This window comes from Astyanax mexicanus, chromosome 7 (genome assembly GCF_023375975.1).
Source record: "Astyanax mexicanus isolate ESR-SI-001 chromosome 7, AstMex3_surface, whole genome shotgun sequence".
NCBI lineage: Eukaryota > Metazoa > Chordata > Actinopteri > Characiformes > Acestrorhamphidae > Astyanax > Astyanax mexicanus.
The window spans coordinates 44,155,500-44,182,401 of NC_064414.1; the positions used below are offsets into that span (position 1 = coordinate 44,155,500).

A 26,902-nucleotide genomic window follows, 5' to 3' on the forward strand; every position below is an offset into this window, starting at 1 on the left:
GAAACACAAGACAGGAAAACAGGGCAGGAGCACAGAAAACCAAAAGAGGGAAAAACACAGGACAGACACAGGCTCATATGTGACACATTTGCTCATGACACTGCAATTGTGGGTTTCTTACCAGGTGATGAAAATATTCATAAGGAGAATCGGTGTCTGTCTCCGTGCCATCACTTCCACTAGCCATTTTTCTTTTATTGCAGCACTTTCTCTCACTCTCGTCATTGGTCTCTCTCTCTCTCTCTCAATTCAATTCAATTCAAGGTGCTTTATTGGCATGACAAATAGTGCTACATTTGTGTTGCCAAAGCCTGAGTTACACAGTTTTTAACAGTACAGTAAGTGGAAGAATAGTAAACTGATTCAGAGATTAACAATTTCTAGAGTGTAGAACAGAACAGAACAGAACAGATTCTACATTTTAAAACAATGCAAAAAAATATAAAATATAAAATAAAAATACAATTATAATATATAAATAAATAAATAATAAGGGATGTCTGCCGTTCATGACACATAATGTAAACTAATTCACGTTCAAGTTCTTTATTAAAAAATATGTTGCGTTCAGTTCAACTTTCGCGAAAAAATGAGCGTGTTCAATGAACGCGTTCTTTTGAACTCGTTCACGCACAACACTGGCTAAAAGCTATAAATAATAATGAACTTCTTGTTCTGAGTATTTTTTTTATTTTTGCAAGTAGAATAATATATTTAACTTAAACTAGCAAAAAAAACATGCCTGTATATTTCAGTTTATCTACAGAAAATAATTTTTTATACTGTAAAGCACCAGCATTACTACCAACACTTCAGATGTGTTCTCGTGATGAAACGTTTCTGGAGAGCAGCCAGGTGAGTCTGCCATTTCCCACACCCAGATATCGTGTAATTTGTGACCCTGTGTCGCTGAGATTTCAACAAATTCTAACAACTGACTATTCCCACGCTGACCCTCCTCCTCGCTCCGCAAAACCAACAAGCTGATTGGCTGTTTCTCCTGAAGGCAGAACTTTCTCCTTGATCCGGCTCCATGATTGGTTAAGAGATTTCCCATTCACACAGCGTCTGTCGCCTAAAATATTTTTTTATGTTAATAGAAAACAGGAAATTTACGGGAAAATACTAATACGGGAATGAACAGTAAAATACGGTAGTTTCCCGGCCAAAACAGGAGACTTGAATCTGATTCAGATTCTGTAAAAAGATGTCTTTGGTGTCAGATAAGCAAATACAAATACATACAAAACATTGTTTGGCTTTAACACAGTTTTATTTCACATTAAATTTAAACCAGTTGTCAGAGAAAAAGTGACATGTTAAACTATACAGTTTGCTACAGTACAAATGAAAATGCAAATGCATGACCCAACAAAAAAAGTGCACTGTTAATGCTAATTAAATAGAAAGATTAAAGAAATTATAAAAAAAAAAATAATAATCTTTGTGGGTCAAACAAATCCCTGTCCAGTTTTACAGAATGTATACCATTTATACCACTTATAAAAGTGGCCTCCATACAAAATATACAAAGTAAGTATAATGTTGTGGTATTATTACATAATCTTGTGGCCTTAGTATAGTGTCTTGTGCATCATCATATGATATTATGGCTTCAATATATGATCTTGTTGTCTTAATATGTTATCCTGTGGCATCAATATATTATCAATATATGTTAGCCTGGGCTTGTAAAGACTTATTTATTTGTTCATGCTGGTGCTTCAACACTCTGGTACTCAGACTTTTCTTCTACTCTAAAACATTCTTTTTAAAATTAGCTTTGGTTACACGATTCAGGACTTCCTCATGACAGGGGTAAAACATCCCACAGTGTATTTAAGGTAGAGAGCAGCAGACAGGCCCACAGGGACAGAGACAGGCTGAGTGAGACCCCTCCACTCTTCTCAACGGAGTAAGAGCATTTACCCACATTTCCTTCCTTATCCACAATGGATATCGTTACATCAGGAGAACAGCAGGAGGCGCTGTAGTTCCCCATCACTACAGTTATACCACCTTCCACCAAAGATTTTTGAGTGAAGTTTCCTCTGCCCTCCTGGATGGAAATGCTTTGTATACCCGTGCCATTGCCGTCAGTGATGTTGACGGCCATGTCCCAGTTAGACTGGGTGCAGTCAGACGGGCAGATCCCACTCACTCCCACAATCTCACACACTGGAGGAGTGAAATCCGTCACCTGTTGGAAATAAAAGAAATCAGATTAATAGGTAAGTGTGCACACCATGGGCCCTATCTTATATCCTACGCAAAGGCGCGTCACAATGGTAATTGCTATCTTATACCCTGCCAACAGTCTATTTTCACACCGTCTGCTTGTGTTGTTTAAATAGCAACAGTACTTGTTATACAGGGGTTGGACAATGAAACTGAAACACCTGGTTTTAGACCACAATAATTTATTGTCCTGACAGACAGTTCTGGTGGAAACAGGAGAGTTGAGGTGCACATTGAATTCTGCCGTGATTTGGGCAGCCGTGGTTTTATGTTTTTTGGATACAATCCGGGTTAGCACCCGAACATCCCTTTCAGACAGCTTCCTCTTGTGTCCACAGTTAATCCTGTTGGATGTGGTTCATTCTTCTTGGTGTTATGCTGACATTACCCTGAGTACCGTGGCTCTTGGTACATCACAAAGACTTGCTGTCTTGGTCACAGATGTGCCTTTTGTCCTCTTTTGAGCTATGTAACCTCCCACACTAAAATGACAGGTGTTTCAGTTTCATTGTCTAACCCCTGTATTTATGTCAGCTGGTGTGGTGGTCTGGAAGTGTTTATTTCAGCCAAGTTGCTATCTTGGCAATGGAAAAAAACAGGTGCACCACTGACTTATTTAAACCCTGACAACAGTCAGACGTCCATTGCTATCTTGGCAACACAAGCATGCCACGCTCACTCAACACGCATGCATCCCCCGCTTGTTACATACATACGAACACATTAGTGCACAGTTTTACATCAACAATAAACAGAACACAAAAATAAAATAACATTGCTGTTCCTGTAAATGACCTGTTTGCTCAGCTTCACACTGTGAATGAGCAGCTCATTGTTTGCTGCTAAGAAGAGCATAAGTGCTGCACCATTAAAATACCAATCCACCAAAGTCAGAGCGCAGCTGGCTCTTAAAGGTAATGGCAAGTGACACACTGATTGGTTTGTTGTTGAACTTTACGTCCAAAACGCACCCATGATTTATTAAGAGAATTAGTACATGCCTATCACATGTTTTAAGCCGCACAAGGCGTACTTTTCCTGTCGTTATGACAGCATGCTGCACGGTGCACGGTTAAGAACTTGCCTAAATATCATTTAATTTATAATTTATTAATTTAAAGTATCCATTTGGTCTCAGACTTAACTTCATATGTTATATTATTTGCACAAGAGCCATCTTTAACAATTTCACTCCTCTTTGTTAGTGGACATTATTAACCCTTGGAAATCAAGTGTACGGTTACCTTTGCCACCACAGAAAGACGGACGACAGCATAGTTGGAGTCGCCTCCTGGCCCCTCAGCGGCGATGGTCAGAGTGATATCAGTTCCTGAGGCAGTGTTTGCAGGCGGTGTCAGAGTCACTGAGCTTTCAGCACTGACTCCAGATACCACATTCACACTGAAATCACAAAGAGAGGTGGTGCAATTAGTTTTTTTTAGTGATTTGATGGCAATTTTTCTGTTCATAGAATATTTTTTTCTGTTTTGTTTTTCTGCTTCTATGTATTCAAATATAGTTAATTTTTTACTTGAAATTCCAGTTCTATACTATAATAATACAACTCTGGAACAAAATGACTATTGTTGTTTTATTCTTTAAACTACAAGGAAAACATTTCTCCCAAATTTAAATACAAATATTGTTATTTAGAGCATTTATTTGTAGAAAATAAGAAATGTCTGAAATAACAAAAAAGGCCTTAAATAATGCAAAGAAAACAATTTAATATTCATAAAGTTAATATTTGTTGGAATAACCCTGGTTTTTAATTGCAGTTTTCATGCATCTTGGCATGTTCTCCCAGAGCTGTATAATACTAGTACTATAGAACAACTACAGAGATGTAATTTCCATTGTCTATTTTGCTATCTTTACACATTCCTGGATATTTTTGAAATGAATGTCCTTGTTTGCGGTTTGGTTGCCTGTCCACACAAAAGAGATATTTTTGGTGCCTGAAAATTGAGATTTTCAAAAGTTTTGAGGAGTTTTCATGTGAATGAGAAAAATGCTACAATGTCTGCATGTATGTAGTACTAGATAGGGCTGAACAATGTTGGAAAAAGCTGATACTGCAATATTTTATTGTAAATATATATATAGATGTAATGTTTCAATATATGATGTATATTGCAATATTAACAATACAGAATTTCCACATATGAATAAATGTTGTTCTACTAATAAACAATGCTCTGTTTAAATTTAGTACCTGTATTTAAAGGACTTGTATAGTACACTACATATATGTAATGAAGTCAGTCTTGCTTACTTTGAGGGATAGTTTAGAGGATAGTCTCTGTCGTTTCTGGCAGTGATAGTGTAGGTGCCGCTGGTTCCGCTGGTTGTTAGAGTGAAAGGCAGTTTGAAGGCTATTCCAGGCAGCAGGGTGCTGTCTACTGTAGCCTGCAGAGAAAATCACACAGATGGCACCGTTCCAGTGTAAAATTTTCAAGCTTTATTGTGACTAAGCTGGCAGTCTTATATAGTGCTGTCAGCTTGTAAATTTTGTAAATGTTTGTAAGTACAGAGCCTGGCTTTATTTAGCCATATAAACACAGCAATGCTACTGTTGAGTTTAGGAGATTTTATATTTTTTATAAAATATGAATAAAATCTTTTAACTAACATTCACTCTCTTACAGCTCCCTCCTCTTTCCATTATTCTGCTTCTCTTTTTCTCTTTCCCTGTAAAATATAAGTTTGCCAACTTTCATTTCCTACCAGTTTCAAGCTGCAGGCTATCTAAAAAGGTATACTCAAACCAGTTTGCTGTTCATACATACATTTATGTTTTTCCTTCCACTCAAAAATGAATTAGGAGAATTCTAACTCCGGTAATATTGCTATAATATTATAATACTTGTATTAAATCAAATTGCTATATAAAATCTCAGTTTAGATCTATAGTCATCTATAGTCTTATATTTCTTACTGTGCTATCTTACTGTATCACCCCTATGATTGTTTGTTTCTGTTGTGACTGTCTGTCTGTCTATCTGTCTGTCTGTGTATCTATCTAAAAAGTATACTTTAACCAGTTGGCTGTACATACAACTCTACACATTTATGTTTTTCCTTTCTCTCAAAAATACAAGGAACTAGAAGAATTTTAACTTCAGTACTATTGCTATATAATAATAATAATAATAATAATAATAATAATAATAATAATAATAATAACAGGTTAACTTGTGGTGCTGATCATAAGAGGCGTGGACCTGTTTTTCTTTGTGAAGCTGCTTTTCTTGTAACTTTTCTTGTAAAAAGCGCTTTAGAAATAAAATTGAATTCAATTAAATTAAATTGAAATTTCTTTAAATCTATTTATAATAATAATAATAATAATAATAGGTGTTCTTTCTGAGATAACAATGCCATGAATGTATGACTATATGCTGCTTTGCTTCATTACCGTTAGGAGTGTTCTCAGGCTGTGTGTACCTTGATAGTGACTTTAGCCAGAGACATCTGAGTGGTGCTCTGTCTTTGGAATCTGCTGGAGGACGCCTTCTCCTCTCCTTTCATCATGACCACGAATTCTCCTGCTGGTACTTCACTCACAGTGACCAGGAAGTCCCCGCCTCCCATCTCCTGAATCTTTCCATCTGACACTCTGCTCCCTGACACCTCCACCAGAGCGACCTCCTGCACCTTCAGAGAGTCCGCACCCTTCTGCCCTGTTACTGTCAGCAGCAGCTTAGCAGGTAAACCTGAGGTGAGAAAAGAACAGGATGGAAGGATGTCATGAGACACATATCCATTCTTCTGAAGATTTTGTGTTACATTTTTACCATAGAGCTAGAGCTGCAGGTCTGTGTGTGGAATGTCTTATACTCAGGAAATCTTAACTATAATAAGTAATTAATAACTACAGTATGCCCACTTTTTAATTTAGGGTGACACTATGTTGATTCCAAAATATCCAATGTGCATAGGTTGTCAGGCTTCAAGCAGGTGAGACCATAGCAAAATGTGTATGTGAGGGTGGGAAAGGGTTAAACATTAAAATATACCCAGACCAGTAAATTACCTTAATGTAGCCTATATGGCCGAATAACCTCATTTCAGTTTTTTATATTCCTGATAATATAAAATAATGTCAACTACCTTAAAAGAGCCCACTTGATATATTCATATTTTATATTTTTTAGAATGTATTAATAAAAATATAAAAATACACTATAATCAGGAAATCGCTGGTAAGAATCCTGTTCATGTAGCTTGCCATTGGCTACCGATAACTGAGAGAGCACAATTGGCCTTGCTCTCTCTGGGTGGGTACAGTAGATGGCGCTTTCTCTCCACATCACTCCAAAGGGTGATGTTAATCAGCACAAGGCTGCATCTGTGAGCTAATGTATCTGTAATGCTACTCGGTAATGCTACATCAGCAGCAGGTCAAAAAGGGGCAGAATCTGACTTCACATGTATCGGAGGAGGCATGTGTTAGTCTTCAGCCTCCTGGTGTGTTGGGGCATCACTAGTGATAGGGGGAGTCCTAATGAGTGAGTTGGGTGATTGGCCGTGTAAAAAAATCTAAATATATCTAAATAATCTAAATCTAAATAAATGCTCCAGAATAACACTGAACATTGACTTCCATTAAATACCTAAGAAAATGTTTTTGTTCTTTTGCTGTAAAGTTTAGCACATTTGGAGATGCAAGGTTTTAGGAGGATAGTGATGATTTACATTGTTTTTCTTTGTTGTTTGCAATTTTTAGGATGCAGTCATATTTTGCTATTTCACCTCCTAACCCCCTATTTGCACGTACATTAAGATTTGTTATTAAGAAGAGAATGTGGGATATAAAGAGGTTTTACACAATTTAGTCTTCCCAGTTGGGAACTTTTTTATAGTGTGTCTGCTCATCCTTCATTGTGTATATATTGTAGACTAGAAAAACAGGAAGAATGTTGATAAAAAATTAAAATAGAGACCACAGAACAGAAAAGTGATGTGTCAGTTAGTCAGATAGAGGTCAGTGTTGTGCTCAGTGTGTTGTAGGAGTGTCAGAGATATGAGATGTAGTTCATTTACAGGCAGCAGTAGATACTGTATCATAACTCTTCTCACCTGTCTGAGGGCGACCCTCGATCACAGCAAACCCTGGGTGAGGTCCTTTAAATTCCTCCACAAAGTTGTAAATGAATGTATTCGGACTTTGACCTGAAACACACACACATATATATATATAGGCAAATTTTCAACACTTTTCCCACAGAAAGGCCAAACATGCACACTATCTGCATAATATAGAAATATTATCTCAATTATAATTAGATACATGTACAGTACTGGTGCAAATGCGCAGCCATGAAAACTCTTTACATGAATCTCACAAGTAATTGGTGTAAATATTGTTGTAAATATTCTCTAGATTTTTGATTATTTACATTTTTTATTATTTTTTATAGCTTATAATTTTAATACGTTTCTCTACTTGTGTGTGTGCTTTGCTATCACTTTGCTGCTGTACCACAGTAAATGTCTAAAAGCTAAAAGCCTTTCTTTCCTAAAACGCAATAGAGACTGCAGAACATCAGTGACTTAAAGTAAACATTCCTGTAGAAAAATAGTACATATCGTACCTTTAAAATAAAATACAATAATATTAAAAAAATCAGATTTCTTCTAAAAGGGAAAATTTATGATATATGGCATATTTGGCCCACAAGCATGAAACATCTGGCCTGTGAGGTTGTTTGAACTATAATGAATGATAAAGAAAAAAATAAAATGCTTCTATGGCGAGCTTTTGTTTATATCCCTCCCCTGTCTCTCTGTCAAGCTTGGCGTGACTTTAGTTTCTGCCAGTTCTCGCGTTTTTCTGTCTGTTCTAGGGCTCCCTATCTCCTTATAAGGGCGCTTTTTCGAAGCTGTGTCCCAATTCACCAGCCAGGGCAGGGATAGTGTATTGGTGTTCGATCCCGCGTGAGTTTAATTTATTTATCTTGGGTTTAACTGCTTTGAATACAACTGTTCTGCAATTGGGTTCAACAACCCTCTGGGCTGGAGAGCTACTAGTCTGTAACACTCCATCCCATTATACTTCATTTTCCAAAACAGAATTTATTTTTTGTGGGCCACCATGTAATGGCTTGGAAAATATCTGGCCCACGGCCAAACTTAATTGCCAACCCCTGATATACGGTTATTCACTTTAAGAGCTCAAATATAAATAAAATTTTCCCAGGTGTCTGAAATTTGCAATGATGAGATGAAGCTCACCCATGACTTTGATGGTGTAGGACGCCGTGGACTCTACGCTGATGTTCCACAGGCCAGTCTCTATAGGAGAAGTGAAATGAACGCGACGTAGGTTCCCCACAGTCTGAATCACAGCCAGTGGTCCATTACTGACTGTGTGAGACTGAGACACACCTGAAACACAAGCAGTTAAAATCAGATGAGAGTGTCTTCTGGTTCATTTTAAGCTGTAATTGCACTAACCATTCAATATCATCATTCAAAACTGATAATTTCTCTCATTTAAAAATATTAATTCCATTCTACTAAAGCCATCATTTAATCATTATAACATTGTTGCAATAGTTAGCACATTATTTGGCCTTTTTCTGCCAGATTTGCTTGTCTGTTCGCATGGACAGTTCGAGCCAGATGCTGCTGGTCATAATCATTTTCTGTCACGGCACTGTCCATGGTGGGTGGTAATATTAAACATCCACACCACTTCGGAAATGGAATGTCCCATCTATCTGACACTCCAGGCCTCACTCAAACTGGCCAGTGTTCAGCTTCATTCACAAGATAACACCTCACAACTTACATAGATGTGGACCTTGGTTTCTGTCATATTTACACACTGCTATCCTATTACTGTTTTAATAATGGTAAAACTGGTCTTTGGAGTTAAGTGTTGAGTGTTGGGTTTGACGCTCACCTGATGGGCTTTTTAGAGTGAATCTGAGTGAATCTCCTGTGATGTAAGCAGTGATATTAGACACAGATGCATCCAGGAGGAAGGGGAAAATCTCCACTCTGCCCGGGTTCCTGGCCCGCTGCAGAATCGTCACCTAAGTTGGAGAGAGAAACAGAGATCAGACAAATTTACACAGTTTATTTTACCACAATCTGCAAAACATAGTTTACATTGCAGCTCAAGTCTAAGACTCAAATTGTAATATTCATGTTGTAGATCACTGTATGGGGCAGTGTCCTTAATACTGACCCTACATTCTTATATTGGGCACACACAATAGTAAAACATGGGCTAGGTGGGTTCCAGGTGTGTATGGGTCTCCTCAGTTGGGTTTGTACCAGTGGTTTAATTGGGTCCCAGGTGGGCTTCTCAAATAGGCCCCATTATTATAATATAGAAGAGGTTGACAAAACTTTGGTGCCAGTTGAGCTATACATACAGGCTCCAAATAGGCACGTTGTCTGGGTATAAGTTTCTGAGACTGTTCAAAAGTCATTTACACTTTTATTTTAGTGATACCACAACTTATGAATTTATTTTTAATACCTTTTTTAGGTGTGTTTTGGGGCAATAATAAAATCAATTAGTGTTTTTTTTAAGAATACATTTTTAAATATACACATTTATTAAATGTTTTAAATAACATGTTGTAAAATCATAACATTCACCACAAATGCAAAATAATAATAATAAACTGTATGAAGTAAAAAGTTACATAATTCCATTTATCAAGACTGAAACTCCCAGAATTGTCCTTTAGCCTGCTTTAACCCTAATAACTCCAGGATAAAACTGATGAGTTTTCTCAACTGTGAACTGTAAGCACGTATTGAATAATTAAATGTGTTTTTTACATCTGATTTTTTTTTAATTATGTAAAAGTCTAAAATGTTTATAAAATAATACATTTTTCAACTGCATATGAGACCCAGCAACTAATAAAAGGGTAAAATATGCATCCAGGACAAGGTATAATATGATTTCTTACCAGAGCGGATGTAGAAGTGTCAACAATAATATCAGTGGCGCTGGGCAGTTCAGCCTTGGACACCTGTATGGCCTGACCTCCAGAGGCCAAAGCCAAGTCATAATAGAGCTGAAAAACAGAGCGCGGCTCAGAGCTCACTGATCTGGTTGATCTCTTGGTTGGCGTCATGAAGAAGGACACCTGAGTGTGAGAGAGTGAGAACACAATGAAAGAAATGGCAACATTGGAGAAGAATCATGAAAAGGCACAGTCAAGTTTTAGAGTTATAGTGTTGTGGAAATTGACAAACGACCAAGTCCGGGATGTAAAAAAAAGTACTTTATTTGTACAAAGTATCAAAAGAAAAAAGTATAAGCAAGAAAATGAATGAAAAAGAATGAGCGTGCTGTCACCCCCTCTCAATGGGACACTTACACATGCAGTAAATATCTTGTCTTTAACTGCCTGGTCGTGCATGATATTACCAAAAATTAAAAAATTATATAATATAATTATATATTATATTATAATATATTATATTATAATTATATTATAATATAATGTAAAATACACAAGCAAGTAATATAATGGATAACAAATGATCAAATGGAGAAAAAGTCACTTAATCAAGAATAAAATATTGATTGGACAATCAGAATGGTAATAAGGATGGAATAATCACTAAGAATGGAGTAAACTGCTGAATTTGCTTACAATAAATATAGATTTCTAATTTCTAAGACCAAGATTCGGACAAATTTAGACTTAATTAGCAGTTAATTAGAGCAGGATACCTAACTACCTTCTATACACACATTCTTTTTTATGCTGACCTGAGCTGTGACTCCATATTACTGTTCTATTACAAAAATATAATGCTCTGTTTAGAGATAAAATCTGTATTTAATGGCTTGCATATTACACTACATAGGGATAAGAGTGTGATTTTGGATTTTGGTCTTTTTACCCTACAGAGGTCTAGCATGCTCATGCAACACATTTCCAAAAACATGGAGGAAAATATTCATATATATCAATATCCAGATAAGTGTAAACAGGGCTTTAATCATCTTGATGCTTACTGTAGACTTAGTGCTGCGAATGAGGGCGATGATGGTTTTTTCTAAATGTGTGTCTTTAGCTGGAGCATCAGTAAAAACATAGATCTGAGAGGAGGCAGGAGCTCCCGTCAGAGCCAGCTGAGAGAAGAAAAGAGAGAGAGAGAGAGAGAGAGAGAGAGAGAGAGAAAGAAAAAGAGAGAGATTTTTTAAATTAATCATTTAATTATTCATAAGAGCTTCTAAAAGACATATTACAGTAATATTCACTTAGAGTAAGATAAGACCAGCTATGTCATTTTTGTCATTTCCTTTATGAGACATTATCAGTATTCATCCTCTGTACCTGCAGTCCAGACAGACACATCTCTGGAATATCTCCACCCCCACTCGCATCAAGCTTCGCAATCTCTGCCTTCATCACATCTGGGTTGGTGGTCCGTATAAGTGGTCCAAACTCTACAAAAGAAAACGAACACAGATTCATATTCCACTTCAATTCACAGCAGTTTTGATTATGGGTTATAGAATACAAATATGCCAGTGATAAACTTTTACTATAATTCTCTTTATACTAGCAGTAAAGCAGTATAAAAGTTAGGATCATATAGCACTGAAATCAGCTGAGTACAAGAAGAACACCATATAATAATTTTATAATACGGCTAAAATTTTAATATTTAATTAATTTCAACCCAATTCCTCTGTGCAAATTAACCCACCCACTGACTAGGACAAGAGAGGATGCATGACGTGGGATTTTAACTCTCAATCCTCAGGCCATAGTGTCAGCACCTTTATCTGCTCAGCCACTAAGAGCCCATAACTTAAGATAACACTCCTCTGCAGTGAAGACAAACTGCACTTTGAGATCCCCCTCATGGACATGCTCTGCACAGGCATTTGTTAACAAGCAAACAGATACAGAAACGGCTTTGAATGTCAAAGAAGCACGCAGACCGGAATGGTCCAAACTACGGCCCGCTAGTTCCTTTTTTGGAATGGCCTGCTATATAACTTTTGAAAGTTGTCCCTCTATTACGCAGATTTGTATAATTTGAGCTTCAAAGTTTGAAGGCTAGCTGTCGCTATGACATAAACTCAATCTAAAACGCTCCTCATCTCCTTTCCTTACTTCATCATGCCTACATTAATGTACCTGAGCTTTTGGGAGAACATGGCAACTTCAAAGAAACAAAAAATAGCCAGCAAATGCAGAGGATTTCGTGGAGGTTGGGAAAATATATATATATATATATATATTTACAGAATTCAAAGGGACGTGTGTATGTTTAATGATGTGTAAATGATAGTAATCAAGAAAATGTATTATTATAAGTAGTATATTTTATGATTTGTTTTATTACAGACCCGTAACCGCACATATATTTCTCCTTCTTGCCCCCAACAAGAAAAGTTTGGACACCTCTGACAAAAACTGTCAAAGTAAAGTAACACTGCAGTTTGTGACCGCTACACCAACGCTAACATAGAGTAAACATACTTCTGTAGTCAGCAGGTTGCAGGGGAGTTTTCAGTGTGAGTGTCATGCTACCATTTAAGCATTGTCTTTGAGCTGAGATAGTTCAGGAAACCTAGCCCTGATTAGCTGGCCCTTGGTTAGACAAAGGCATTGTGCACTCCACCTACTTTTGTGGTTTATGAATAATGTCATTTTTGTGAAATGTGCCAGGAACTGTGAGTTTTCGTACTTGGATCGTTGAACGGGACCAGGATGTACTCTGACGGCTCATCTTGAGTGCCTTTCTTGCTGTCAATGATGTTGTGTGCAACTCGTTTAGCCTCAGCGATGTCGTCAGCCATGCTTCCTGTTGTGTCAATCACAAAGCACAGAACAGCAGAGCGAGCGATGCCCATTAACCTGGAGGGGAGAGAGAGAGAGAGAGAGAGAGAGAGAGAGAAAGAGAAAGAGAGAGAGACAGAGAGACTTGTCTTTAAATTCTAGGCTTGTTATTCATGATTTGTCTAGGTACTTTTGTCTTTTAGCTTATTAGCACTCACAGGAAGCTAAATTTCACTTGCTTACAAAATAAGAGTTCTAATGTAACAGTCTTCGGAAACAACTTTCACAAAAAGGGTGATTAAATCACAGATAAAGTAATGCAATGCAATAAAGTGTATATATTGCTTATTTACTACTACCCTTATTTGCTTAATGTTAAAGGGACCAGCTTTCACCTCATACCTTGTTCCATTAGCATTTCTATCCTCCCTATTTTTTCCTAAAATTAAAAAATACTGCAATTATTACCACACCCACAGAGACCACCACGCCCAGTTTTAAGAATTAGATTCTTCCACGTTTGTTTTAGAATTTACAGTCATTATATATCAAGATGTTTATGGTTGTATCATATTCAAAGTGAATACAGTCTGAAGTAGCTCCAGCTGTGGACCCTGATCTTAAAATAGACAACTATGGCAACCCAAAAGTCCACCATTCCAACAAGTTATTTAACTTTATTTCCAAGCTAATTATATCTAACTAGCTTCCAAACATAAACATAAAAAGATTAGCATGTTTTGGGACACCATATAGCTCACATCCTCTGGCAGTAGGTTTAAAAATGTCTATCCAAACATTCTGATGTCTAGGTAATGATGCTCTGAGCCATTGAGTGTGTTTGTGTTTGTAGGGTAGGTAACGAGATAATTAAGACGTGGGAATGAGATCCTAATGTGCAGGAACTAGATAATTGAGGCATGGCCATGACTCATTAAGGAATAGGAATTAGTTCATTAAATTGTAGCTATTAAAGCGTCACCAGAAGGTCTTTTTATTTCACAGCTAACAAAGCGAGCAGATCTCAGGGGTTGTGCACACTATGACTGCCTATGGAGCCTGTGAGTTTTTAGTATTAGTGTTAAGTGTCTTTTACTTAGGATTATACTGCAAGAGACTCCAAAATATCACCATAATTTATTCCAAGATGAAAATAAAAATAAACCAATTTACTCTCAATTTTCTCACTAAAGATTATCTTTGGGATTAAAGGAGCTTTGATGTAATACTCAGTTTCTTCGTGGGAATCAATTTACAGAAAAGCAAGCTTTATTATTCTTTGGCTATGACTTAATTATCTAGTTCCCACGCCTTAATGAGTTGTGGCCACATCTTAATGATCTCATTCACACGTCTTAATGATCTCATTCCCACGCATTAGGATGTTGTTTCCATGCCTTCAAGACACGCATAACTTTTTAAAAATTGATTACACCTTAGGGTTCCTTATGTATGGGTGTTTGGGTGAAAGTTTTAAGTTTAGTAGCTTCTTAACTCGAGACACAGGCCATCTTCTTTGGAAAGGGGTGGATATAAGGTACATGGTGTCCCACAAACTTTTCTCTAACTATTCTTTCACATACTCTAAATTTGCATATTACACTACTAAATGTGTGTGTTTAATATCACTGTGTTTTCTGTTTTCACACTAGAAGTTCGTACACATGGTTAAACTCATTTACCTCAGATAGTCTTTATTTCCTGCTGCTCCACGAATGTCCTCCAGCAGCTGGAGTGTGGCCTCGGTCGCTATTGCGACAGCTGTGTTGTGGAAGTCTGCGTTATGGGGCTTCCGTTCATCTTTATTGATTCCACCTCGAGGATTCTGGGTACTGCTGAGGTCAGCATCCCCGCCGTGACTGCATTTACCTGAACACATAAACACACAGTTTAATATTCACAGCCACACTGCCATTTAGAAACTTTTATATGTAATAACAATTAAGTTCATTGTCATTTAACATGTAACATACTTACAAAGGGGAAATAAAAAACTGTAGACTGCAAGTTAAACTGTGTGTGAAGCCATAGCAGAACCTTGTTGGTAACTGAGATACCAACTGATCACTTGATGTAAAGTTTCTTTAGTATTTTAGAGAGTATTATTGACTACACACATCACCCTACACATCTTTAGCTATATGGTAGAGTTTAGATTCTCTGCCTGAGCCCAGCCTGACCCGAACTCGGGCTCAAGAAAATAGTCTGTGACGAAGGCATCTGTTTTCAAATGTTATTTTTATTTGATATAAATCTATGGCATGGTAATCACAATATAGCAAAGTAACAAATCAAACTGTGTGTGTTTTTTTTAAGTTGCACAAGTTAGAATATTATAATCACGCAGCTCTGGCCTGCGTAGTGCTCCTCCACTTGTCCAAATTACGTACTTGACTTGAAGTTCATAGCCTTATTGCTGTTTTTTTGTGTGTTTTTGGACGTAGGCTATTTTTTTAATATTCTTAGACCTTGTTAATTGTATTAGATTAGAGGAAAGACATTGCAAATTATGTTATTGTTCTTGGTCTATTTGGGTTTAATGATTGTGCAGTGCGTAGCCTTAATGCTGTTTTTTTGTGTGTTTTTGGCTGTAGACTATAAGCTCAATATAAAAAAGTTTTTTTTTGTATAGAAAGTATTTAATGCTCTTAAGCCATGTTAAATTATATTAGATTAGAGGAAAGTCATTCAGACATCATTCTTGTAGCCTAATTTACCGTTGTTTAGGCCTGTGGATCAGTGTTTGCATTGTTCGTGTTTTAATCTTTCGGAGATCTGTTCTTAACATTTTGTTTAATTTTTTCTTAAACAACAGGGCAGGATTTTTTTGGGCCCGATCTAAGCACTACTACATGGTTCTTTATTGATTCTTCTACTGTATGTTGTACAATGATATGGCTGCATTGAACGTTGGTGTTATTTCTGCCACATCAACCCCTTGTTTGTATTTAAGGACAATTCTAGCCAGACATCACTGGTCACAATCATTACCACCCACTGCACTGTCCACTCTGGGTAGTAATGCCTATGAATTGAGGAATGTTAAATGCCCACACAACTTTGAAAACGGTCAGAATGTCCCATCCATCTGACGCCTATATTAGGCCTCACTCGAACTCTCAGTCCCTCACAATATATTACCTTACAACTTATACAAGTGCAAGGACAAGAAAGTAAGGGATGCTTTACCATGTCAGTGTAGTTAAGTAAACTAAGTATGTGTGTCTATACAGATATTAAATAGACCTTGAGGTTTGTTGTTAGAAAACAGGCCCATGTATCCAGATGTGAGTTTCTTCTCATTCAGAATGGCAGGCAGGAGCGGGTTCGAGCATGTACCGCTGGCACAGTCACTGCAGGTTGGCGTGTTCACATCTACACACGCACACACACACACACACACACACACACACACACACACACACACACACACACACACACACACACACACACACATATAAAAAAACAATAGCTAGTGATTTGAACATGATCTACTTTTATATAAATGTTTGGACACACCTTAAGTCTGGACACACCTTAAATTCTGTGTTTTTTCATTATTAATTTTTTTCTGTATTGCAGATTAATACTGAAATCATCTAAACTATGAATAAAACAAATAAAACGTTTTAAACAATTAGAATATGTTTTTCTTATGTTTTATATTCCTCAAAGTAGCACCTCTTGCTTAGATAGAAACAGCTTCATCTTGGCTATGATTTTCTCAGTCAGCTTTATGAGGTAGAGTCACCTGGAATTCAGGCTTTCAGTTAACAGCTGTGCAGAACTTGTTAATTAGTTAATTACCTACTTAAATTTCTTGCCTCTTAATGTGTTTGAGAGCATCAGTTGTAAAGTTGTAAAGAGGTAAAGTTACTATACAGTGAATAGCTATATTTGAGTAATGTTCTAATTCATATTATGGCAAGAACTACGCAAATAATTAAAGAAAAAATAATACTTAAAAACAGTTATAAGAAAATTCAAGAAAGTATTCTCAAGTGCAGCCAGAAAGACCATCAAATGTGATGAAACTGGCTCTCATCAGGTCCGCCCCAGGAAAGCAAGACCAAGAGTTACCACTGCTGCACAGGAAGGATAAGTTAATCAGAGTTACCAGACTCAGACCAGAGCCACCTAAATGCTTTACATTATGGATTGTTTAATACTTTTAAGTTACTACATGATTCCTCACGTGTTCCTTCTTAGTCTGAATGATTTCAGTATTCATTTACTAAGTTGGGAATATAAATAAAAATAAAAATTTGAATAAGAGTATGTCTTGTTTTCTGTGTAAATTATATTGTTACTTATTTGACTATTATTTCATTTTATTCAAGTTATTATTCATAAATAAAAATCGTTGTTATGTAAATGTCTCTCCCACACACAAACACATACTGTCTTTATGACTCTCTTCCTTCTTTCACTCCCTGATTACCTGCGATGTTGCTGATGGTGAGGTCAGGTCTGATAAGGTTGGGATACGGCTTTTTGTTTCCCAACTCAACCCAGTTACTGTGGCTGTAAAAGTCCTGTAAGAACAGTCAAATGGTTACTCATGCATTTTTGTAAGTCTTTATGGCTTCACTCATCCTGGACAAAATAAATTACTGTAATTTACTGCCTGTACCTTTGTAATACCTGATAATTCATAATAGCTCATTTTTTCTTGCCTAGCCAGCATATAACCAGTTATATCAGTGTTCTGGGTTGTGCACTTGACTTCCACACTTCCCCTTAACTGCCGTTTCTTAATCGTATCAATCGTATCAATTGTGCAGCCTATTGCTGTGGATATATTACAGCAGGGGTCAGCAAGCATGAAACATCAGGCTCGTGAGGTTGTTTGAACTATAATGAACTACAATAAAAAACAAATGTAATAAAATGCTTCTCTGGAGAGCGTTTGTTTACATTCTTCCTCTTTCTCTCTGTTGGCGTAACTTTAATTTCCACCCGTTCTTGTTTTTCCGCCCATTCTTGGGCTCCGTATCTCCTTATTAGGGCATTTTTGGACCATGACCCTTACGACACAGGTTTGATCCTGTGTGAGGAGTGGTGTGTTTATTATTATTTTTTTTTCTTTCTTCTTGGATTTACCTGCTTTGAGATCAACTGTTCTGCAATTGGGTTCAATAACCCTCTGGGCTAGAGAGCTACTAGTCTGTAGCACTCCATCTCATTACACTTCATTTTCCAAAACAGTTTTTTTTTTGTGGCCTACCAAACTTAATTGCCGAACCCTGCATTACAGAATAATATTTAAATAAATCTCACCTGAAGAGTGTGTAGGGCTCGGCCCAGTGTTTCTCTTGCAGCCTGGAAGTTGCCACTGCGGATGTTAGCTTTAATGGCGGTCATGCCCTGTGTAATTAGAGCTCGTCCTTCATTGAAAGTCTCACTGTTGAAGTGATGCCGGTCGCTGGCCATGAAGTCTCGGTCCACCATGCTGTTCTGCATGTAGATCTGATTCAGGGCTTCACGGAACTTGGCTGCGGATACCTCACCAGTGGCTGTACCGAGACATGCCCGCAGCAGCTCCTCTGCTGAAGAACCCTGTAACACACACACCCATACAGAGAGACAGAGAGAAAGAGAAGGAGAGTAAAAAGTCCAATTACATAAATTCCATTATATAGAAATTATAGTCAAAGGTGAATGAGGAATTGTACGAGATACAGTAAACGCACAAACATGTGCACACAATCACGTAACATGTGCACATCTAAGCATGCATGTATACTGAGATAGAATAGTAAGTGTCCCATGACAGAAGCCTGTCTGTTTCTTTGACAATTCAAGCTAGATTCTGCCAGCCACCATCATTATAATCTATTGCACTGTCCACTGAGATGCATTTCTAACACACACACACACACCTTGCTTAAACTAAAAATTAAATCAAGCTCAAGCTAAAATTCATGTTGCCTTGGCATGAGCATGCAGGCTAGTGTTTAACCACACTTGCAAGATGACACATCACAACTTAAATAGGTGTGAGTTTTCCGAAGCATTCCACTAAAGCAGGGGTGTCCAAACTACGGCCCGCGGGCCATTTGCGGCCCGTTTCCTTTTTTGGAGCGGAACACGAGGTATTTTAGAAATAGAATGAAAGTTGGCCCGCTGTAATGTGAGATTCAATGTTTGAACTCTAGGTGTCAGAAACAGGCCAAAGAGTCTAAAAGTGGCGAGAGTGAAGCTGTAGCCCAGAAAAAACAGGCCAAAGAGTCTAAAAGCGGAGAGAGTGCGCAGTTCTAGCGCAAAAACAGGCCAAAGAGTCTAAAAGCGGAGAGGGTGCGCAGTTGTAGCCCAGAAAAACAGGCCAAAGAGTCTAAAAGTGGCGTGAGTGAAGTTGTAGCCCAGAAAAACAGGCCAAAGAGTCTAAAAGCGGAGAGAGTGCGCAGTTGTAGCCCAGAAAAACAGGCCAAAGAGTCTAAAAGTGGCGTGAGTGAAGTTGTAGCCCAGAAAAACAGGCCAAAGAGTCTAAAAGCGGAGAGAGTGCGCAGTTGTAGCCCAGAAAAACAGGCCAAAGAGTCTAAAAGTGGCGTGAGTGAAGTTGTAGCCCAGAAAAACAGGCCAAAGAGTCTAAAAGCGGAGAGAGTGCGCAGTTGTAGCGCAGAAAAACAGGCCAAAGAGTCTAAAAGCGGAGAGGGTGCGCAGTTGTAGCCCAGAAAAACTGGCCAAAGAGTCTAAAAGCGGAGAGAATGCGCAGTTGTAGCCCAGAAAAAATGGCCAAAGAGTCTAAAAGTTCAGTTGTAGTGCAGAAAAACGGGCCAAAGAGTCTAAAAGCGGAAAGAGTGCTCAGTTGTGGCGCAAAAGAACAGGCCAAAGAGTCTAAAAAGGGCGAGAGTGTTCAGTTGTAACGCAGAAAAAGGGCAAAAGAGTCTAAAAGTTGCCATAATTAAGGAGTTTAATATTAAGAGACATCATGAAATGAAACATCAATTTGAAAAATCTTAGTTTACACAACACTGTCAAAGAAAGATAAAGATAGTAAGTCAAGTAAAATGGTGTGTAAATGAAAATAATCAGGAAAATGTATTATTTAAAGTGGTATATTTCATTATTTGTTTTATTACAGAGTCTGTGGCCCGTGACTTCAAATATATTTCTCCTTCTGGCCCCCAACAAAAAAAATTGGACACTCTTGCTGTAAAGTAACACTTCACGAATATTTTACACACTGCTATCCCATGACTTTTGCCATGTCAGTGTACATACACATACATTTGTAGTACACACATCTGTTATATTAGTAATATAGATGTACACTATTACACATGTTCACACGTGTGCACACTCACCGTGGGCTTGAACTCTCTCCCCTCTGACTCAGCCACTGCTTTACACACTTCGTGGATTTTTTTCATCACAGCATCTCCGGTGATGGTCACATGTGTGTTACCTCCACCCCCGACCGGCACGAACCCATACACTCTGGACAGCAGCACGCCCAGAGCGATCACACACACTGCTGACCTCATCTCCAGCTGAGTGACACATAAACACACCTGCCTTTTTATTATCTGCTGATAACATTTTACAGTCTAGAGGAGTGAGAAGTACACAGGGATTCTCATTAATGACTATAAATTAATTATGCACCTTCTGATAAAACCCATATATACCCAATATAGGTAATATAGAAAGCACAGCAATTGTAGCGGCCAAAGTGGACTTTAAGTTTAAATAAATAAAAAATGCTTAAAATCGCTTTAAAAGATAAATAATAATTTACTTTAAATGTCTAATTTCATAGATAGATATATTTATTGATTAAAATGATTAATTTTATATAGGATAGTTAAAAGAATAATAATTCATGTTTTTAAGGTTACTTGGATTTGGATTAAAAATGTGTACTGTCTCTTTAAGAACTGACGAGCCGGCCTCCTTAGGCTTGCGCTTTTTAGTTTCATTTTCAGATCGCAAGGAACCGTGGAAGCGAACAGTCTTCTTACCTGCTGTTGCTCTTCAACTCCCAGAAACTGTAAACCTTTTTATTTTCATTATAGGATACTTCAGTTAGTTCATTTACGTTTTGTAAGCTTTAAGAAGAACAATAAACTTCGATTATCATTTCAACACCTTGTGGAGTGGATTTATTTCAATTACATGGACATTGGACAGTGGAAACAGTAACTTTGGTTTAGAGAATATCAGCGTAAGGAAAAAGCACTATCCTCGCGGTCTCACCAAGATCAAACCTCTATAGCAATCATCATGATATTCGAATAAATTATATATATTTTTTGTCTAGGAATAAACTGATTCTGAACTTCTGAAATTCTTTTTCTTTTTTTGAAGGGTTATCAATAAATAAAGTTTAAATAAATCAGTAATAAACAGTTATTTTAATGCAATAGTCCAGAGTCATTCAAGTAAAAAGAAAGCAAAAGTTTTTTTTTTTACTTTTATATATTTTATTATATATTTAGGGAAATGACAATAAACACTATTTATACCCAAGCAACACACTACAGGGATCATGGTTCGGTACAAGCAGTGGTGCAGATAATACACAGTATTATTAGGGTAAATACAATAACACTGGTCTGGTCATTTTATTAGCTGTAAAATATTATAAACTATAAAGAGCACTCTTAAAGTGTCATCCTCTTGTTCTGAGGACTTTTTTGGCACCACTGGCTTTCTCTAAAAAGCTACACTACATCAGCAATCAGAAGGATGCTTTCTCATGCCCATGCAAGTTGCTGGCCACTAGAAAGGGCATAACATTTTTTGAGAGACCCAAGGCCAGTGAAGGAACTGGTAACTACTTCATAAATACTGTGTATGTTGGCAACTATTTAAAAATGTGTGGTATTTTTTCACCTCACTTTTTACCATTACCATTTTTAGAAGGTATAAGTAGTGGACACAATTTTAGACACTGTTGGGGCCCAGGCTACAATTTACAGGAGGCCCCTCCAACCAGCATCCATGACTATTATGTTAAAAATTGATATCACTACATAAGAGAGAGAAAAAGAAGTGAGAGAGAAAAGCAGTCAAAGGTGAATTACCAATGCACTACACACAGTAAACACACGCGTACGTACACAATCACGCATAAAATGCACAGACAGACATGCATATATACTGTCTCGCCGCATATTTAAAATAGAAAGTGTCCCATGACTACAGCAGTGGCAATATACCAAGTAAAGATGTGCAATGACAGTATGAGAGGTCTGACACTCTTGTTGCAGGTAGTGTGCATAAACAAATTAAGAGAGGTTATCCTTTAGGGAGTAAAGATGAGCAGAGGAAATTAAAATAAAGGCAGAAAAAAGGGAAAGGCTTAGTGGTTTTGTAGTACTGATCCCAAAACTGTATATTTGTATTATGTAAAAAGTTTAATAATGTATGTCAGATTTTTACCAGTATAAATAGTTTACCCCTTCTCATTTAATGTGTTTTCTTTCTTTTTATGATTTTTACGTAGTATATGTAATATTAAAAGACAATAAAGCTAAACAGGAAAACATGCAGAATTATTTTGCAAACAGAAAGTGTTAAACAATCCAGATTATATTTTTAACTTTTATCTTTGAGGACAGATCTGCACACTCTAGGCATTTTAATCTCAGGGTCTTCATGAGGGAGAGTCACCTGGAATAGTTTTCTCAGCATCATGACAGAGTTTCTGGAGGTGCTGAACAATAGTTGCTGCTTTTTCTTCACGCTGTGAAGCTCCAGCTCATTCCAAATCACCTCAAATCACCATCTCAGTTAATCAGGTTTAGATCAGGGGATTGTGGAGGACAAACAGTCCGTTTTTACTGTTTACTACGTAATTTCATGTGTGTTCCTTAATTGTGTTCATGTCTTTAATATTAAGAAAATAAATAAAATAAAGAAATTAAGAAAAGCATTGAACAAGAAGGTGTGTCCAAACTTGTGACTGGTACTGTATAAAGTAATTATATACATAGTTATAATTATAGACACAATTATTAATAATAGGTGTTGATTAATAAGCTTGACAAGAATGTGTTAAAAAGTTAAACACTCACAACATATTAATACGTGTTTATAACTCCTCATATTAAATATACCTTAGATTTTTATTTAAAAACATTTAAGTGCCATTTTCACTAATAACTAATTTATTGTTATATTAAAATTGGCTATGCTCTATAGCCGTATTTTGAAATCATCACTGAGGAGCCAGTTATCTAAAGGATCTTAGTGTGAGGATCATCTAAGCTGCATGCTTAGCCCTTTTAGAATCATATTTGTGGTAAGATGCTTCAGGAAAAGCAGCTCATATAAAGATTAACCGTGATGTTGTTTTATTAAGATCCAATATAAAATGTGCATCATGCAACAATTAGAAGTATAATCAGCTTCATACCTTCTAATTGAAGATCTGACTCTCTCTCTCTCTCTGCCTGTCTCCTCTGGATGCACCTGGCTGAGATATGTGCTGAAGTGCATTTTTTCAGTATTCATACAGATTTAGAGGGAGGCAGGGCGTGGGGTCGGTGGGTGTGGCAATTCAACTATGGCCAATTATTAATCCTTTATCCTCAGTGGTATGATTACACAGGGGTGGCTCTGTAATGTTGCAATCGCTGGAGTCAGATACTAATTGTACAGAATGTCATCATAACCAGTAACACAGGAGTTTTTTTTCTGTTCTGCTGTTGTGTAACTAATCCAGCAGTTCTTCATTCGTTCTTAACTTTGCCCTCACAGTTTGCAGGTTGGCAAATATATTCACACGCAATGTACTGAACTGCTGAAGTGAGTGCTAAATTTGTCAACACAGGAAGGATGTTCGAGTCAAGTTTTCTATTTTTTTTTTCTTTTTTATTGCCACTAATACCTTCAGCTCTCACATATCCTGAGTTAAATTCATTTTCTTTTACATTTTATTAAAAAACTAATAAAAAAAAGAGTAGCACTTTTTGAAAGAAATGTAACATAAGAAAGGTAAAAGGCAAATATTAACCATGTAAGCTGTTTATATCGCTTGCAGTTTAGGTGAAGCAAGCATGTGTAAAGCATTTTAATGTAAAATTGCTTAATTTTGCTGAATTAAATACAAGTAACAAAGTAAACGAATAACAAAAATATGAACACCACACGAGGGTTAATATACTGAAGGGTTAAATGACCTGATGATTTTCATAATTCTGGACTGTTTTCTAATCAGATTAACATTTTTCAAATCAATTCCATTCAATTCAATTCAAAGAGTTTATTATCATGTGCACAGTAAGAGAACAAGTTTTCTCGTACAATAAAATAATTATTTCTTTGCTCCTTGCCATGTATGTTGCATAAAGATAAAAGTAGAAAATATACAATAAAGCAAGAAATAAATATTACAAAACTTATAAATAAATAAATATTATTACGATTATAAAATTCAATATACATTTTAAATTGGTGTTAAATTTACATCCAGGATGGAAATATGTACATGATAACAGTAATGTGTTATGGATATTATTTACAAGTAATACATGTTTATCTACAGCAGTGGAATATGAAAGAAGTGCAAAAAGTTTAGTAGTGCAATTAAAACATTTGTGCAGTAAAATGAACACATGCCTTATTTTTGGGGTAAGATCAAGAGTCTGGTAGCAGTGGGGAAGAAGGAGTTCTTTAGCCTGGTGGTTTTGCATGTCACACTTCTGTACCTCCGGCCTGAAGGCAGAAGTGTGAACAGTCCATGCTGGGGGTGGGTAGAGTCTTTTTTCAACCTCAGTTCCAAAATCACACTATTCAAAATGTAGATTAATATAAAAAAACAGAATACAATGATCAGCAAAACTTATAATAAATGTATATTTTATTCACAATAAGGCATACATATAACTACATAATACATATCACTGATCCATTCCTGCCACACTCCATAGCTGTACATACAGATACTTAAAATGCCTGGACTTTAATATTAACACTAAGCATGTGTCCAGCACCTACTCACACTCATAATTCATAACATGTTTATACATCAGGGAAACAAATCCTGATTAAGTTGATTTTGTTCTGTTATTGGTTTTTGCTGTCCGGGTCGACCAGAGGAGGATGGGTTCCTCTTACTGAATTTTGGTTCCTCCTAGGAAATTTTTAGGGAGTTTTTCTTTGCCACTGTTGCCACTTTCACTGTGATGCTTATTCATAAAAGACTTGTACCCATTTTTATATTTGCTGTTACAAAGCAAATGCAAAAAAAGAGCTATAATAAATACATTTCAATTGAAAATCAAATATCTAATGTCACACATTAGCCATTAGTGTTGTCACCTTGTGTCGTGTTTGTAACCACGCCCCCTCGTTACTGGTCCCAGGTGTTCCTCACCCTCCTTGTGTATAAAAGCTCCTTTGTTTCAGTGTTTTGTGTGGAGTCTTTTGTGTGCTACTATGCCATGTATGCTCTGTATCTTTTTGTATGCTGTGTATATTTTTGTATGATTTGAGTGTTTCTGTAAGGTCTGTGGAGTTTTGTGCTGTATTTGTTATATGTTTCTTGTTTTCTTCGTAAAGTTTAATAGTAAAGTTTAATCTTCTTAGTTTTGTTTTCTTCATCTAGCTTTCTTCGTGTGGTTTTCTTGGTTTTTATAGTTTAGCTTACTTTGTCTTGTTCATTTGCTTTTGCCTTTTCCTACCTGTGTTTGCTTTCTGTTTTGCTTTGGTTTATCTTATGTGTTTAATACATTTTTACCTGCATATCCCACCGTTTACAGTACAAAACATTTTTTAAATCTATTTTATTCTAGATTTTATTTTAATATAAATGTTTTATTTACTACTATTTTATTAAATTGTTACTTTTTAAATTAGTTTTTAATTATTTGTTTTATATTACATGAGCTGCTTTTTTATGTAATGTGCTATATCAATAAAGATTATTATTATTATTATTATTATTATTATTATTATTATTAAAATATCATCAAAAGATTAACAGAATCTGGAGAAATCCCTGTGCATAAAGAGCAAGGCAGACTGTCGATATCGTATGCTGGTGATCTTTGGTCCCTCAGGCGACAGTGCACTAAAAACAAGCTGTACTGTTTCTCTAGTGGAAATCACTGCATGGGCTCAGGAACACTTTCAGTTATTATTGGATGTGAACACAGTTTGGTCTGTACATTATAGACTGCGTCTCCACAGACCCTGAATAGCCTGAAACCTGCAGATGACACTCAAGTCAAGTCTTATCTAATGAATAATCACCAGTTACCGGATGTTTAATATTAACATTAAAATCTATGTACTCAGGAAACCCAGCAGAGGATGTTCTTCCTGCAGCAGCTGAAGAAGTTCTACTCATCTCATCAGCTATGATAAGATATTGTAAATTAGCACAAAATGAGCAATATAAAAAAGATTAACCCCTAAGCTTTCCTGGCACTGACTCCTCCCTTCCTTTCATGACTTTCTGTGTTCTGGTATTCTGCTTTATGAGTGTCATTCATGGGTAAAGCTCGATTCAAAGGTCACCTTAGTAATGAGGGAAAGTCCTGACAAGGAGAGCACATCATAACTTCATTATACCTACTTTGTCTTCTCTGGGCCAGAGGGTCCTGTAGACTGCCTGTCTGACCCTATAAAGTCTTTATTATACCATCTTTATCAGGTCCTTTATCAGAACTATTTCCAGTCTTGGGAGGTGCACGGTTCAAGTTACATTTCCAAGGTTATTATAGTTTGTATTATATATATATAGTATTATATAATGTACCAAAGTACACTATATTGTGTATTAAGTCATGGAAAAGTTGGGAGGTCTGGCTGCGTGGGTTAACCCAGTAGTAAGGAATCTTGGAGTGCTTTTAAATTCTGACCTGGGTTTTAAAGAACCCATTGTTACATTGTTACACTTTTTTTTTCACTTACACAACATTGCTCATGTTGGA

General features: G+C 36.7%; 1 protein-coding gene across 1 annotated transcript; it reads right to left on the reverse strand.

Moving 5' to 3' along the window:
- Positions 1 to 1,251: 1,251 nt before the first annotated feature.
- Positions 1,252 to 23,468, reverse strand: vwa11 (von Willebrand factor A domain containing 11). Its single transcript, XM_022684783.2, has 17 exons — positions 23,380 to 23,468; positions 20,324 to 20,509; positions 18,297 to 18,575; positions 17,458 to 17,551; positions 16,263 to 16,391; positions 14,699 to 14,885; positions 12,925 to 13,094; positions 11,559 to 11,671; positions 11,237 to 11,353; positions 10,176 to 10,355; positions 9,149 to 9,281; positions 8,476 to 8,628; positions 7,321 to 7,413; positions 5,686 to 5,954; positions 4,514 to 4,647; positions 3,483 to 3,639; positions 1,252 to 2,200 (listed from the first exon to the last, which is right to left on the reverse strand). The coding sequence occupies exons 2-17, from the start codon at positions 20,501 to 20,503 to the stop codon at positions 1,808 to 1,810; spliced, it is 2,781 nt and encodes a 926-aa protein (XP_022540504.1). The 5' UTR covers positions 20,504 to 20,509; positions 23,380 to 23,468; the 3' UTR covers positions 1,252 to 1,807.
- Positions 23,469 to 26,902: the final 3,434 nt, after the last annotated feature.